Below are 17,358 nucleotides of genomic sequence, written 5' to 3'. Positions count from 1 at the left end.
CACTTAGCAAAGTATAATAATTTTAAAACTATAAATTCCGCACTTTTTATGGCTACCTTATAATTATTGACCACCCATAAGGCCGTCGAAGACCTTGAGCTCAGAACAATTCACTTTGTATAAGTTTGTTGTGTATATATATACTGCTGCGCCTCTGTGTTATGGATTTATGTGGGAAAATATTATGGCGAGAAGAATATTCAATCAAAACCAAACACGCACACGAACATTTCCTTGACAAAAGGGCTTAAATGTAAGTTGGGGGAATGCCATGTGTTACAATTGCTCTGATGTAAATGGAGAAAAAACGTGATCTTATATATGAATGCGGACGCGCTCGGAAATCAGTGCAGCAATTCCGCTAATGATCCAAGACGAACCCACGACGAAATCATTAAGCACAGAAAAGCTGTCGGTAATTAAAAAGCATTACTCTGGATCGAACTACAGGACTCCGTGAAAACCGCTGCATTTATTACCGTGAAGTTTTCCTACTGCTAACTGTAATTAAATTTTCATTCTACCCTAAAGTACTTGTCATTACTTTATTCAGTTTTATGTATTACGTACGTTCATACTGTTGTGATATGAGTTGTCTTGCTTACAATAATGTCAATATTACATATCACATTTTGTTAAAATTATTGAAAATGAATGAATGATAGGTATGAATGAAGACGTTAGGTATAGGTATTTAGCAATTAGGTAAACAGCATAATAAGCACATGGTTGACAACATGCTATGAAACATTTGGAAATATAATTTATATGGGCCTATTAATAATAAAAAAAAACGATAAATCAAATGACCAAAAAGGTTATCTTTCATCATATGGGATCACTTCTTAAGTGTTTTTATGTTTGCTGAAAATATAAGAAATAAAAAAGCAACATGAATCAAAATATGCGTGGACATGTCTGAGGGGGAACAAATCTGCAAAAAACATCACATTTCTATTCGGCTGAGAAGTGGCAGAAATCTGCAAAGCGTAAATAAGATTCATAAAGACAACCCCACATAGCACGATAAAGTAGCTTAGTCATATCCGTGTTTCCCACAAATCGTAAGCCTAGATCTCAACACTACAGTTGTTTTCTAAGTCTTAAAACAGCAAAGGTATCAGTTATCATGCAGTATGACTACAGAAATAGCTGTAACACTCCCAAACTGGCATATATTTACTTGCATTTACATAAGTCTATTCCAAATATCTTTTATTCAAATTTTACTGAATCGATAATCTTCATGCTTCAAAAATCTCCGACTACAACATTTAAAAATGCTGTTCTTGTCCTAGTTAGCGGTGCAATTCATAAGCAGGCGCATTTATTAACGGTGCTTTCACAGTCAGATAAGACTGCATGGACCATATTTTCGGGGAAATCGGGGGAAGCGTTTCACGGACGGACCCGGAAGTTTTCAGGGTGACATTTCACTAGCCGGAGCACCGCATGAGCATGTTTCGGATGCTATTCAGGATAGACAGGATCTACGCTGGGTGACATTTATTCATATATCTTTTAAGTTCACGCACCCAGAATGACGACTTTTTGCTGCAGGTTTCTGAGACTACCAGATCCACTACTAAAGGGATCTAATATGTTCTATCGGTCTTTATTAACACCAGAAAGGTATGGAGTTAGCGAGCTAGCTAGCTGTTTTTCCATGATAAGGTTTTATCCTGCAGTAATCCTACAGTGTTTACAGATATCCACAGTGTTGCATAAATTCGTTAAGCATATTTTCTTGTTTGCTTCCTGGATTGTTTGTAAAAAGTACTAGTTAGATATCCAACTTTATGCCAATTTGTAGATTAGCTTAAATAAATTGAAAGGTACTTATATTTAAAAGTGTCGAATCTGCCCCTCCTCGTCAGAAAAGCGAAATAAGGAGGCTTTTCAAATGAAAATAATCAACTTCGAATAAAATAAAAGGATATGGAAATCTAACCATCGTGAATCCCGAAGGCACATAACTTAAGTGTTATCACTCGTCAAGATACGATACAGCCAGGTGAGCGCTTCTTCTGTAATAACACCAGGATGTTGTTTGGTATCCCGGGTTCCCTCTCGTAGTGCGCTGGGTTTGCAGTTTGTACGGACCATCAGAAGTGCCACTTGGTGGGACGAGCATCTGTCGAAGGATAACACGGAGTTTCTGAGGAAGGATGTCGCTGAGGAGTATGACAGCCTGACAGCCAGCAAGCTGCACCCACTGAAAGACGACCCATGGCCCAGGCACAAGTGGGAGCCAGGTGAGCTGTCAGGAGCCCGCAGGCCATCCCTATGTCCTGTTCCTATATAGCACTAGTTTCTCATTGACAGATATACTGTTAAATAAGGCATTAAAACTGTGTTGTAAAGTGCATCCTTTACCCATGATCATCTTATTGATTTTTTCTAATCTATTTACATAAAAAAAAAAAGGTCTGAGGGTTGAAGATTGTATTCAGATTTTTTTGTCAGTTAATAATATAATTAACAAATAATAACTGTAAGAGACATTAATAACAACAGGACTGGTAATTATCAGAGGCAAATAACACTCAGTCACCAGAATAACTGTATCCTAAAAATGGGTGATAAGTGAACAGTCAGTGTGCAGATTGTCAGCAGGGCTTGTATCTTTAATTTGCAGTGTTTTGTGGTTCTGTAGCAGATTCTCAACTTGCATCTCAGTCTATGATGTTTGCCTCCCCCCCGGTGATTTGAATTTGCCCCCCTCGTGCCCCAGGGAGCCGCCGGGTAGGACTGGTGGCACTGAAGCTGGGGATGATGCCAGTGTGGACCAAGCAGGGGGAACGGCATGCGGTCACCTTGCTGCAGGTGGGTTGTCCGCTGGAGCCAATCAGAGTCCATGACGGAAGCCAAGGGGAATCATGGGAGTGAGGGGGTGGGGTATGCAGACTCTACACATAGAGAGCCGGGGGCCACATATAACATGTCGCGCTATTTTAATGGTCAGTGAGGATTTGTCATGTGACCTCACAGGTGCAGGACTGTCATGTCGTGCGCTACCTCTCCAAAGAAGAACATAACGGCAAGAGTTCTGCCCTCATAGTAGGAGCCAGAAACGTGTCTCCATTTTACGTGAGTATGTGTTGATTTTCTGATGGGGGGCATTCTGTTGGACTGCATGTGCATGATGTGAGGCGGTCTGGGGGAGGCGTCTGTAGAGCGATGAAAAGTTGAACCCTGAAAGCCGGCGTGTATCGGGGGCCTTGGTGTGACGTCTCGCCCCCGTTACCCACGTATTCAAAGATCTGTGACGGGCTTCAATGCCTAACAGCCAAATGTTTCCCCACGTTTTCTCTGTGGAAACTTCCAGAGTGTCTTATGGCCAATGCTCATGGTTCCATAGCCCTTTGCTCAGCGCAGATGGCGTGACGGATGCCCTTGTGGCTGTCCAGCCCCTGTGAGGGCATGTCATCGTCACAGTTATTGCCAGGTGGGGGGGGGGGGGGCAGTCTCATAACTTCCTTCCTGTCAGCACCAGTGGCTTCTGGGTAATTACTCCTCACCAGCGGTCCCTCAGAGGACCCGCCCCTCCCTTAGATGTTCTAATAGGTGACTTTAACTGTCAGCAGCTTCAAAAGATGCTGTTTAATGGGAGGGGTCGCAGTCCTCCTGGAATTAATTAATCACATCTGTGTTCTTGGGCATTAGGTGTGTTGGGGGGGGGGGGGGGGGGGGGCACTGGTTTTATTCCTGTGGTTTAGGTAAAACGCCTCGCTGGTATATAGCTGCTCTCTGGCACGCGTTCAGGCCCCGGGGGAGCGAATGTGACACTAGCTGGCTAGTGGCTGGGTTTTAAATAGCGGCCGCTGTCCCACAACGGCACAGTGTCCCTGTGTCAGCAGATCGCAGCGGCCGTGTGAACGCAGCAGCCCCCCCCCCATCCCCTCCCCCCCCCCCCCCCCCCCCCGACTATAACAGAGGGCCTTTTTCCTGCCACAGAGGACAGAGAAGCAGATGGCGATGTTTCGGAGTGTCGGCCTGCCCCCAAAGCAGAAACTCACGGTGTTCAGCGTCACGGACAACGCCATCGTCAAGCCAGGTGACCTTGCAGGGCTCCCCGCCCCCCCACTCGCTGTGTGGAAATCAGGGGCCGAACCCGTGGCTTGCAGGGGCCCGGTGTCACCGATGCAGCCTAGATCTCTCACACGTGTATATCTCTGATGCCATTCACGCTCCTTTAGGTGTTCTGAGCAAGTGAGGTCAGGAAAGGTGCCATATAAACAGAATTGACTGGCTGAATTTAACCATCGAGCAAAGCTTGGCAAGGATTGGAGGAGAATTTTAGGCTTGTTTGAGCGTCTCATCAGAAAGGGGTTTCAGTTTCGACAGCTGAATGTCATGATCAAGAGGGGCGGGGGGAGGGGGGGGGGTAATCAATTACTGTATTTGCCAAGGCGTCATTTGTATGGATGACGAGTGTGTCCCTCCCACCCGTTGCTTTGCACTAGCCTCTGACATCAGAATAGTCCCTGTGCTTCCTCTTACACACCCGTTTTGTCCTCCGCTTGCAGGCACTCCGCTCTGTGCTGCCCACTTCAGGCCAGGACAGTACGTCGATGTCACAGCCAAAACGTGAGCATCGGCACCTTCTTTAGATTGTCCACCAGGGCGGCGCTGTTGTTGTCCTGCAGATCTGTGGTGAATCCCTTACTAACTGCTACCTGTTTGCTGAAATAATGTGGCTGTGTATCTGTTATTTATATTATTTATTTTATTACTTTGCCTGCCATCTTGAATACAATTCCATGTAACGCCTCCTTGGTTCAGCATATGGTTTTTAAATTTTTTTTTGGGGGGTGGAGGGTGTTTAATGAAGTCTTCAGTACACCAGAAGCATTTCTGTCTTCTAACGATCAGGTTGCAATTTCCGTCATACCTTGACATCTAATTACCCATTCCCTCATTAAGATGCAGATCCACTTGGTGTTAGATCTTCTGGAACAGCTGTTGAATTCAAATACCTTGCTGCTTGGACGATAATTATTTCCTACCCCAATTAGCGGCGTGACGTGTAGCACGTGTGCACACAGGCCTCATTAACCCAGAAGAGAGAGGCAGGCCGTGTGCCCCCGCGATTCATATCGCTTGGGACCTTTTGTTGCGTGTTTGTCCTGCTCAGGTGCTTTTAAGGGGCAGATACAGTGAATGATGCCTGCAGCTCCACCGGAGACGCGGCGAGCCTCTCATCGCCAGCCTGGCTCACATCCCGCTCCTTTTCTCTCCATCCCCCTTTGTCTGTCTGTCTTTGACTTTCTGGGGGCTGCCTTGCGCCCCCCCCCCCCCCGTCTATTTCAGCGGCAGAGGCACCCCGTGGGCTTTCCTGTCATCTCTCTCCTTTATTTTCCCGTCCCTAAAGACGGCTGTGGGGAAAATGCACTTGTTCACAGAAGGCGGGTTTTATTTTGCCCCCGGCTTCGTCCCCCGTCCTTAAAGAGGAGCCCGTCATTCCTGTTAATCCCAGGGATGTGTTCCAGTCTTGTTGTGGTGCTGATCCCATTTTCTGCTCTGGCCTTGATCCGCTCTAATGATGCGCCGTCCTATCAGATGACCTCGTGGTCCGCCCTGGACTGTCACATGGTTACGCCGCGTCTTCGGGGAGCAGAGGCATCCTGGGGGGTGACGGCAGTTGGCTGGGCTTTACGTCGGCATGTGGGGGGGGGTGCTCCTCGTTCTGTCGTCGGCCTCGTCACCATGGCGATTCTCCTCCCTTCCAGAATCGGCAAAGGCTTCCAGGGGGTCATGAAGAGGTGGGGGTTCGGGGGGCAGCCCGCATCACACGGACAGACAAAGACGCACCGGAGGCCGGGCGCCTCAGGCCCGGGTGGGGTGAGTTTCCGGGGGGGGCGGGGCATCTTACTGCACTACTTCCCGTCGGATCGTTTGATCACGAAGCTTCACCAATTTTTTACCTCTCTGTCACACTCCCCAAGAACCCTCTGTTGGTACTAAAAGACTCGTTAAAGAATTCAAGGCGTGCACAAACGTGACCTTAACGAGCTTTGATCTAACCTGACTCCCCCCACCTGCACCCGTGTGACGTCTCTCTGGTTCTCACCATAACTGATGTCAGACTCTGCTGTCTTTCTAACCCCCACAGGATCCCGCTAAAGTGTTCAAAGGCAAGAAAATGCCCGGGCAAATGGGGAATGTCTACAGAACGTCCTTCGGCTTAAAGGCGAGTCCCTCTGTGCCGCCACCTTGTTGGAAAGGCAGGGGATGGTGTAGTTATGGAGTTAACTCCTGTTTATTATAACCCGACTGTTTAAAAGTAGAGATGCTCTGATCAGGGTTTTTTGAGCTAATCCCCGATTGCCCATAACTGGAATCAGTTTCGGCCGATACCAATCACCCGATTGCCGATCACAGTTCAAAAAACATTTAAGCGCGCGGTAACTTTTGCAGTAAGAGTTCTATTAATTGTGTAGCATTATTTATTTACATTTATAGCAATAAGAGTAACTGTTATCAGCACTGGAGAAATATTATGAGGAAGCATCATAAATTGACAAATGTTTACTTATTGGCAGGCAACCTATGCAACATGTTTTAGCTGTGGAAGTTGAATGTACTGAACATTATGCACTGTGTTTCAAAACAAACGTAAACATGAGAAACAATTTCACTATTTGACTGTATAAGGCAAAAAAAACTTCCAATAGACAGAGCCTTACTAAATATAGGTTTACTACAAATTGAACAATGTAAAATGCCAACACGGGCTATAGCCAGCTGGTGTATAAAGCATTCCTCAACATTTACATGCTTTTATATCCTGTCATGGCTTCCTTTTCTTGCCAAGCCTATTTCTTAAGCTTCGACAGCAAGTTTTCGTATATGAATACAAGCATCTGTTTGGAGTTCAGCCTGTTGCTGTTCTCGGCTACAACATTCACCACTGTGCTGAAAAGTCGCTCGCTGTTATCTACACTTGTGCGCGGTGTGCAAAGGTACGCTCGTGCCACTTCCGCGAGTGCGAGGAAGTGGCTTTGATGGTCCCGCTCTCCGCTTCGGGGGATAAGTGACTCCCCCACGTCTGCTTCACACACATTGCGATTTCATTGTCTGTGCTGGACACCTTGGAGAGCTGCCAGACTGGTGACGTCATTCTAACTGGTTTATCTTCCCGCGCAGTGAGAGTTGTCTCGCGTATATTGTGTTATCTGACCGGTGCTTCTGATCGGCTGTTATAGCACCGATCAGATTATTTAGAACGAATATCGGCCAATAATGATCGATAGGAGTATCCTTATTTAGAAGGCTCAGTGGGTAACAGCTTCTAAGGAAATCAGCAGTAATTGGGTGATTAGATGGGCAGGCTTAGGTAATAGTCTTTCCCCATTGGTCAAAATGCGTCATGCCCCACCCACCGTGGGGCTTTGCAAAGCATTGGCTCTGATTTTGGTTGAATATCAGTTGGCAGGAAGGTTAGAGCCGTTGATGTGGTGATCTGACCCTTGTAAGAACGGGCACAGGGTGGTCGGGTTTTTGGGTTCATAGCCTGCGTCTGTGGGTCACTTATGAGGCCCCACTTTCTTTCCAGGTGTGGCGAGTCAACACCAGGTACAACATCCTCTACGTGCACGGCTCTGTGCCCGGACACCGCAGCTGCTTGGTGAAGGTAACGCCCACGTCCGGCCAGCTGGTTAACACCTCGCTCCAGCCCTCCCCCTCCTGTCCGCTCTCTCTTTAGTAGTCATTTTGCGTGAGGGAGGTGCCCTGTGGTGGGATATGCTAATTAGACACCCGTGATTGGGTGAGGTAGCCCCTTTGGGCTGACTGGCCAGTCCTGAATAAGCTGACAGTCTGATCCTCATGACCCCGGGCCTCTTCTCCGAGTGGGTCTGGGCATCCCATGCATGGCTTCAGTGATATCGGAATACCCGCATCTGTCGAGGTTCAAGGTTCCTAAGCAGCTGATTGGTCAGTTGTTCCCCTTCCCGGTCCTGATGTCACACACTCCGTTTTCCTGATATGTTGTTGAATCAGTGCTGTTTTTTTCTGAAATTAAGTGCTTCTGTTGGTTGTTATTAAAGGACCGGGGGATTCCTCATAGCCCAAATCAGACTCCTGTCTGCTCGTTGCAAGCAGCCTGATATTTATAGCCACAGTGATTCCCAGATCAGTTTTATTGCCTTCAGCTTGTATCCAGCGGCAGTGCGTGAGAAGTAAACGTGCAGCTTTACGAACCTTAAGCTGCTTCCAACTGCCCGGTGATTTGCAAAATCTGAATAATGAAGTCTTATGGTGATGTTCTCCACACCGCCCCCTGCAGGTGAGGGACACCAACCTGCCCACCCGGCTGGAGAACAATCAGAATCCACCGTTCCCCACCTTCTTCTCCGAGGAAGAGGAGCAGCTTCCGGAAGACCTCTACGACGACGATATCTTCCAGTTTGACGAGGAGTCCATTAAACTGGCATAAGGGGGGGGGTGGGCAGCTGCCCTTGTCATCGCCATGGCGACCAGTCCGTCATGAGAGACACTGGGGAACACGCCGCATACAGGGGCGTCCCCGCTTTGGCTGTCTGAGTGGACCCATGATTCTCTAAGCTGGACGGCGTCACTTAACATGGACTCAAGCAGCAGAATCCCTCTTTTTCAGCGCATTTCTGCCTGTGACAGCTTGTCTGTACACCTGACGTCTTCATTCCTGCTCGTACCTGATCATCCAGTGTGTTGCGGTTCTTCAGATGTCAGTTCTGTTTTGATTTATCTGTGATAAAAGTCAAACATGCACTGAGATCGTTACCTGTGATCATTTACAGCGTGTACATAATTCAGGCTGTAACCGGCATTAATTCTCGGTCGAATGGTTCATTCTGCAACCAGTGTCAACCTTCTGGGTCTGCCCGATTATTTGAGTAGCTCTAACCTCAGATCCGTCCTTTTGTAGTAAACTGATGCCCAAAGGAGGGTTTCTGAATGAAAAGGGAGCATGTGGGGGTTCAGGAAACGGCAGCATGTCTGATTTGTTCTCCTCTTTAATTTCACTTTTCGTTCTGCATGTGCTGCTTGGTTGACTCTGCTCTGTCTGAGGTCACGGGGTTTAAGTCTGTGCTTCTCTGATCCGCTCTAACAGACCTTTGGGGCCTGAAATCCGCCCCAGGGGACGAACTCTCACAGGGCCGTGTTGAGGTGACCCCTTGGGGGGCAGAGACAGCTCTCCGAATGGGTGACCTTTATCTTCTCACTCCAAATAAAATGTTGCATCAATTTTGCATGAGGTGTGGCTCGACGTTTAATGAGCCTGCAATCAGAAAGTGAGGCCACCCACCTCTCCCTGCTTAGAAAAGGTAGCGCCCTTCCTCTGCCTCTCCCACAGGAGCCCCAGGCTGATTTCTGATCAGGCACCAAACTGGGCTCCTCCTCAGGACCCCAAACACTGGACCTCTATGCTAGACCGGGCAGCATAACTTGCATGTTTTACCTGCCTCTCAAGCCTCTGGGAAGAATCATCGTGATTGATTTACTGAAGCGCCTCGAGAGAAAATCTCCCCTCATCCAGCATCATTTTTAAGAAATTGATATAGTGATGTATTACCACACATTCATATAAGGTGCCTTGGGGCGACTCTGTTGCGAAAGGCGCTATACAAAAAAGGAATTAAATTTATCACTGGAAAAATGAGCATGTATTTCACTAATGTTCCAGGGATGGTACCTCAGTGCTGTAGTGATTACCTGAAGTCGATAAAACCTCAAGCAATAAGACTGAAAAGATGCAGTCATCCTCAGCCATCTTTCTGCATGAAGCAGTCGGCACCATGTGGGACTGAGAAGGCACTGAGGTTCAGCTTGGGTTCCTGAATGCCGCCCACGGGGAACTCTGCACGTCTGCCTGTGTGGCTTATGTGTATATTATCATGTGAGGACCACAGTGTGATAAAGAACCTGTTATTTTAACATTGTGGGAACTTTTTTTTTTGGTCCCCACAAAGAAAAACTCAGTTTTATAAAAACCTGTGACTGCAATCAGGAAATTAAAATGCCAGAATTCTTGATTTTTTCTTTTAAGGTTAAGGTTAGGGCTGGGTAGGCATTGTCATAGTTGGGATTAGGGTTATGCCCTTAGAAATTAATGGATGGTCCCCACAAAAATATGAATACAAATCTGTGTGTGTCTGTGTTTTTTGTCCAGGAAGGGAGATGTGGGCTTATCTGTGGTGCATCACATGAAAGCCTGCAGACACAATGCTATTGCGTGACTGACGCCGTAATCTGGATGCTTTACGGATTCAAAAAAACACATCTCTGCTTTAACTATGGGATTACGACTTTGGCATGAAAAATCTTTTTCTATGTGACCCTTTGATACGTTAAATACGGTAATGTTTTCATCGCACGGTTTCACCATCACACTGCGTTCTTTCCCAGCTTTGGCAGATCTGTGGAAATCGCTGTTAGTGCCTCCGGACTAGGTTAGGCTGGATCAGCTCTATCGATCAAGGCGTCGGCGCCCGCCTCACACTGTCCTGTCCGGCCATGTCCGCTCGACAGGTGATTACAGCAGCGCTGTGCACGTGACCTGCAAGGGAGGTCGAGCGTCTAATCGCGGCTGTCACCACGAGGCTGTCACCACAAGGCTGTCACCATGGCACCCAGGAAGGAAGGCAGTACCCCCAGACAACTCCACACCCCTCCCCCTGGGCGTCTGCACGGATCAGCCTATAGTCCAGTCCGGCATTTCCAGTGCGGTCTGTGCCACGCAGTCTGTGCTACACAGTGGTGCCAGTAGGCTGAATCCCATTGTGGGGCTGTAGTGAGTTCTGGCAGTTTTTGTTGCTGACACTCCTGTTTTCAGTCACAATTAAGAAGCAGATACTCCCTCTGGATGATAGGAGCCCCTTTACACACCCCCTTACTAACGGAGCCCCAGTCTCACCAAGATACCTCCCCAAGCTAAGCCTCTGGGGATCATTTTCAGCTCTCACGCCCGATTTTTGGGGCGGCCGCCACTTGGAGAGATTTTCTCAACAGGCACTGAAAGTCAGAGAGGGCAAAAAGTGGGTTTCAGGCTTGGGGACGTCTTTGCAGGCGAGATCCTCGCGATAAACTGCTTACAGCTGCCACTGAGCACTCACACCTGCTGCTTAATCAAAGTCCTGTTACACAGCAACATTGTATGGTTTGGGGGGGGGGGGGGCACTTTCCATCAGGTCTAGAACTTCAATGGAATGGAAAATAGCCCTGGCTGAAGCTTAATCCTCCTCCATGGGCAGTGTGACGTCACTCCCCATTCAGCCAGGCCATAGGGGGCTCCGGGGGGATTGTTACTGGAGCCGCAAATCGCCGAGTAACCCTTGGAGTCACGGACAACGCGGACGCGATACATCAGACCCAACAATGGTGCGGCGCTCTCTGGATCCCGGCGGGCCGGAGCATTTCGGCATCTGGGGAAAGCCGGGGGGGATTTGCAGCAACATGGCCGCCATAATACCGCGGTAACCTGCTAACCCGTAATGATAATTATTCACAGCTATGTCCCTTTCTGCATGCCGGCGCTGTGGATGGAAGGTCGCTGGTTCAAATCCCAGAGCTGGCGCTGCGGTTTTACCTTTGGGCCCCGGAGCAAGACCCTTAACACCCAATTGCTCCAGAGACTGACTGACCCAGCTTCCTCACATGTACCGCTTTGGGTAAATTCTGCAACATAATTAAATGTAAATACTGTATTTCAACACTGCCCATTAGAAGTACCCCACCTGCTTTAGTGGTTTGTCACCGACTGTGTTCTTTGTCGTCGGGGGGGCGGGGCAGGAAGGGAAGGGTCATCGCGGAGACGAACCAGCATCCCTGTTGCAGTCGCTCTGGAAATCACTTCCCTAAGTCCTCCCGCCGCCCCTCGTGCTGAGCAGGTCAATCGTCCGGAGGCGTTCTTGTGATGTTCCGTTAAGTGTGAGGGGAGTCGTACTGTAATGAGGATCACCACCTCACAGATCGCCCCCTCCAGACCGGATGGGGGGTCATAGAAAATCTGCCTTCCTTATGGAAATCGGGTCCTCCTCCTCCTGCCAGGGAAAAAAAAAAGCATTTTCTTTAATAATAATATTTGGTGGTGGAACCATGCTTAGGACCTTATTAGTGTTGTAGTCAAGACTGCCTAAACCGAGACCAAGACATTGCCGAGACCGGAGGGTATCAAGACCAAGACACTGCCGAGACTTGAGGGTACCAAGACCAAGACCAAGTCCAAGACCAAGACCAAGTCACACTAAGGCGAGACCAAGACCAAGACTGGTCGAGACCAAGACCAAGACCAAGACCGAAAACAGACTAGGGCTAGAATCGACATCACATTACCCAGATCAACTGTAGAAAAAAAAGGCATTGCTGTAAAGTGTCATTACTCGTTAAATCAAATTCATGTTATCTTTTCAATTATATTGTCCGTATGTCCATATGTCTCTCATTTAAAATCTCCCAGATTTGTCATAGTTACGAGACCTGATAGAAAATAATATTCTCAGCAATCCTCTCCTATAACCATTTTATCGGACCTCGTCAAGGGAAAGAGATGGGATGTACCAGAAAGATGTTCATATTAAGTCTCTTATACCAGGGACAGAGGCCTCGGGTAAGCTATGAATACAGCTATGTAATGATCCTTTGCTTTGAATTGAAGAGAATGAGCCTCCAGATTGACTTGCACCTCCAAGACCGTGCTTTCTAATCAATGTAAAATACCTAATTTATTTGAATTATAACTATGCTATAGACTTCGCGGACATTTTCGGACATCTTTTTGCCGATGTATGATACGATGTGTATGATGTGTGTGGACTGTGAAGCACTGGCAGTGTCCGTGGAGAAAATGTATAAAATGTAACGTTTTTGAAATGGATGCATCTGACTGGTTGCATTTGAATTGAGGCGCGTAATAAATAATGATACTGTTCTGTGAGGATGTGCAGTTTTCTCTTTTTTTCCCCATCCCATCGAGACCGCTATGTCCGAGACCAAGACAAGACCGAGACCAAATAGAGTCGAGACCAAGACAAGACCGAGACCACAAAAAATTGATCTCGAGACCAAGAACGGTCTCGAGAACTACATCACTAGACCTTATAAATATGCAAAAAATAGCTCTGGGTACCTTGTGCATCCTAGGATAGGGCCTAGTCTTGCTATACAACAATGATGGATGGATGGATGGATGGATGGGTGTTGAACTGCTGAGTGCTCAACATGATATTGTGTAGATAAACGTTCCAGGTCCACTCCTGGAAAATGCAGCAGAATTTCACGAAATAGGCATGGAAGCTGTCAGGGACCTTGACTGTGCTTCCATTTCCAGATTCCCTGCCTCATGGGTCAATTCCAGCGTCGACACGCATCGCTCAGCACAGTCGCCCTCTTATCGATGCCGCTTTGCCACGGAAAGGACCAGAAAATCACGCCCAGCACCCTGACAGATTCTCGAATGCCCTTATTAGGCATCGTGTCAGTGAGTAAATAAACCATCAGTTTTCCTGAAACTTTTATCAGAAACCTAGGATTTTTTATGACATTCAAATATGATAAAAACTTCCTCTCTGCCCCCAAAGCAACACATTGCCTCTGACACACACCGCCTCAACCCGAGTCCACACCTGGGGGCGGCATTAATATTCTCTAGCTATACACTATAACTAGAGGCAATATGTTTTATGAATTCTTCATATTTGTAGATATGTGTAGATCCCCCCCCCCAAAAAAAATCACATAATTGTGTTTTTCTTGATCCCTCCACACCTTCACAACTTCTTTAGGAGCTGGGTTTGTTCATCATTGCCGGCCTGTGTAACAATGATTTATCCCCCCCCCCCCGCCCCCATTCCCTGCCCCCCGCCTCGAGCCAAAAAAACACAAAAAGTCGTCTACTCTTTGAAAGCCTTTATAACCTATTATGTATTTTTAGGGAAGATCCAATTGTGGTGCTATCTGTGGAATGAAATTCCCTAAGGAGAAGAGAGGAAATAGCTATCACAGGGTCCTGAGGCCTGTGTGGGGGGGGGAGGTGGGGGGGGGGCGGCGGTGCGGACCAGCGCCCTTCCGAAGCTCTCGCTCCCCTTCATTGCTTCGACGCTTTGATCTGCACTGGAATCGGACACATGTGCCTTTGAAGAGCCCGCCCAAGCGTGACCCTGTCCCGTTACGCGCCCCTCCCTCTCGACTCCTTACTGTAGCCTCAGTGAGCGACGGCTGGTTTGCACGCTCCGCCGCGCCGCCGCTCCGCCGTGTCTGTTACCGCCGAGACTGTGGCCTGGGTACGTCTGCGGGTTAAACAGTGGGGCAGTTAGATGAGCGGAGACTCGCCAGAAGGTGTTTGTTCGCTTCCCTCGTCCTTTTCCACCTTCTGGGAGGCACTCCTGCCTGGCCGGCTTTGGCCCGGCGTTCTGAGAGACAGAGCCGGGGTGGTGGGTCGGCGCTGAGACCCCTGGATCTGACTGGACCGCTTCAGCTGCGGTACTGCGCTCGCTACTAACAGGATGTTCATGGTACAAGCGGACCCCTTCCTCCGACCCCTCCCTCTATGCCCTGTTACTTGGGGCTAGAGGCGTTGTAAGGGGAGAGCAGGGGGGGAGTTAGGATGATTACATATGATGCCCAAAAAAATGTGGAATACTATTGCATTGGCCTGAGCTTGGGGCCCAGTATGATATGCTGTCATGGGGCACATAATCTGCTCGGGGCCATAAATGGGTGCCATTTGCTGCATGCTTACATACAGCCAGCTATGAATCACTGTATGAAGCTCACCTATTGTGGGCCACAGTATCTGTTCAGAATCACTGTATGCTGAGAGAGCTTAGATCCGAGTCTGCAGTTTAGAGACCCAGGGTTCGGACAGATCAAAGAACCAGCTCAGCCTGTCACGCGTGATTCAGGCCATAGTGCTGCCCATCCACTGTGGTACCACTCCCTCCCCCTTCACCGAGATTCCCCACCTCCAACTCCCCACCTTTAAAAGCCGGAAGTGTGAAGATGGCTTTCTGTCCAACCATCACAGAAGTGGAATATGATCTAATGAGACAGTCAACAGATGGTGAGAGAGAGGGCATAATTAACCTTTACTCTTATCCTATGGATAATAAGCATCAGATAAAATGCAGTAAAGCCTAATTAGGCTGAATACACATGATTAAGCAGCCTGAGAGCCAAATGGGTGCAATGTACAAAGTAGTTAGGGTTAAACCGTGAACCTGATTCAACCTGGTGTTGGAGAATTTGGGGAGAACACATGAAAAAAGCACAAGGGAGCACAAGGGCGCCTCCTGCTGCATGTAACTGGTTAATCTTCTCGGCCCTGTCAAAGTCAAACCCATTGTATCTCTGGCAAATGGCTTCAAAATCCAAGATACTGATTAAAAACAATCTAGACGTTAAGTCAATAGCAGGAAGTGGATAAGAGTGACAGTGAACTAAAATCTCAGTATCAGGAGGATTAGCAGCCTAATGTCGCCCAGCCCTGCCAACCTCCAAAGCACTGAGGGGCGCTAGAACTTCAAAAAGACACTCACACTGTGAGTTTTGAAGTAAAACATTGTTTTACACTTTTTCTGTTCCGTCTCCACTTTGTTCAAGAGACTTCATTATCAAGCAACCAAAAAGTAGGAAAGCGATGCTTAGACTGCACGCTAATCTGCAACATGCTGAGAAATGTGACTATTAGGGTGGGGGATTTGGGGGGGGGGTGGAATTAAGCGAGGCAATCAGAACCTTGCAATCAGATCTGTTTATGCTCCCCGTTTCAGACGACGGAGGAGTGAGCGGTGTTTCGGATCAGAGACGTTGGGGGGGGGGTGCAAACGTACCGCACCGCCGGCCCACACGTCAATCGGGCGACTCGCAATCTACCTGCGGCACGTCCACCTTTGATCACAGGTTCAATGGTATTCAGATGAACGTCAGCTTTCATTTCTCTGTGTAGGTCCAGCAGCCTCGTTCGTTAGTGGCAAGAGGACATGGGAAGTGTTTCATCCTAAAAACGGACGCATGCAGGCAGGAAAGAAGCCAGAAGCAGCCTGAAATGAGGGCTTTCAAAAGACTGGGCCGATTCCATTTAGGATCAGGTGGAAATTGAATACTGTCTTTTTCAAATCCTTCGTAGCTAAATCCTCAGGACTGGCCTGCTGGTGAAACATCATGATGATCTGCAGAACTTTCTCACCTTTGGGGGGGGGGGGGGGATTGAGTCCAGTCTGACCATCCTCACACTCTATCAGTGTCTGAGATGAGTTGCCAGAATTCATTACTTGCAAAAACAAATTCTCCCACTTCGTGATTTTAAGCTAAATATATCGTTTCCCACAGCATATTTTAAGGTGTTGTTTTAAGAAGTGACATTTCACTGTGTTTTTCCCTCATTTACTTTGAAACGCATCTTGTCCCGGGACTATAAGCATGTGGTTCATTTTCAGAGGGAACACGAAGCCGTGTTTCAGAGCATCGCAGTAACTGCTGCGCCTCCGGGCAGCAAAGCGGATCGATGACTACGCAGTGAAGGCTCCCCCTCCAGAGGGAGCAGGTTAGCAGAGGCCTGGGCGTCAGGGAGCGAGACGCCCTTTACCCTGTGAAGTGCGTGATGCTTGGCTTGGAGTCGTGCGCCACCTTGTATGGCCGGAGATGGAGGTGGGCTAACATGCCCTCGATGGGCCCTCTTTTGAGTGGGTACTCTGGGCAAAGCTGACCACTGAGGGCAAGGGCAGGATTTTACCTTTGCTGCACCATGTAGTCATGGAAACCTGGAGTTGTCTTTGTCATTTTCAGGACACTGCACTTCATATTCACGGCACCAAAACCCAGAACTCTGGAACAGGTGCAGAAAGCCGTGAACCCGACCAGACCCGGTCGAAACGCTAAATATTAATCACATCAGCACAACTCGATGCAATCAGTGCTCATATTTAGCCGTTAACGCCATAGCTTTTAAACCAGTGATTTACTGCCTAATGGTTGAGTGGGTGAGTTTTTCTGGTGGACCGAGCTTCAATTTGCATTTCGTTACGTTTTTATGTTGTAGGCTGTTTACCAGTGGTGCCCTACCAGTCTGTGGGAGAGCAAGAAATTGTCAGAGGATGAAGGAAAAACAGACTAGATCTGAAAGAGTCATCGCTACAATTCCAGCTCTGATAAAAAAAACAAGCTCTTCCGGAATTTTTTGATCTGTTTTGATTTGTTGAGTCTCCCATGTTGATTGATGTCACAAATCCCATTAAAATACATTCTGATTATGATTCCACAGGCACTGCGTGGGCGTACAGATGTAGAATGAAAAAGCAGGTGAAGATGCTTGTTACACAGTAGGTGTTGCATGCAGACTTTGAGGAATTCAAGTCAATTATCTGATGAAATGTAAAC

General features: G+C 47.9%; 1 protein-coding gene across 1 annotated transcript; it reads left to right on the top strand.

Moving 5' to 3' along the window:
- Positions 1-1,391: 1,391 nt before the first annotated feature.
- On the top strand, positions 1,392-8,758 carry mrpl3 (mitochondrial ribosomal protein L3). Its single transcript, XM_023827596.2, has 10 exons — positions 1,392-1,632; positions 2,077-2,255; positions 2,735-2,826; positions 2,992-3,090; positions 3,958-4,057; positions 4,530-4,590; positions 5,733-5,844; positions 6,116-6,193; positions 7,559-7,636; positions 8,291-8,758. The coding sequence occupies exons 1-10, from the start codon at positions 1,541-1,543 to the stop codon at positions 8,438-8,440; spliced, it is 1,041 nt and encodes a 346-aa protein (XP_023683364.1). The 5' UTR covers positions 1,392-1,540; the 3' UTR covers positions 8,441-8,758.
- Positions 8,759-17,358: the final 8,600 nt, after the last annotated feature.

The sequence above is a fragment of the Paramormyrops kingsleyae genome, chromosome 23 (genome assembly GCF_048594095.1).
Source record: "Paramormyrops kingsleyae isolate MSU_618 chromosome 23, PKINGS_0.4, whole genome shotgun sequence".
Classification (NCBI taxonomy): domain Eukaryota; kingdom Metazoa; phylum Chordata; class Actinopteri; order Osteoglossiformes; family Mormyridae; genus Paramormyrops; species Paramormyrops kingsleyae.
This window is presented reverse-complemented; position numbering and strand designations above follow the sequence as displayed.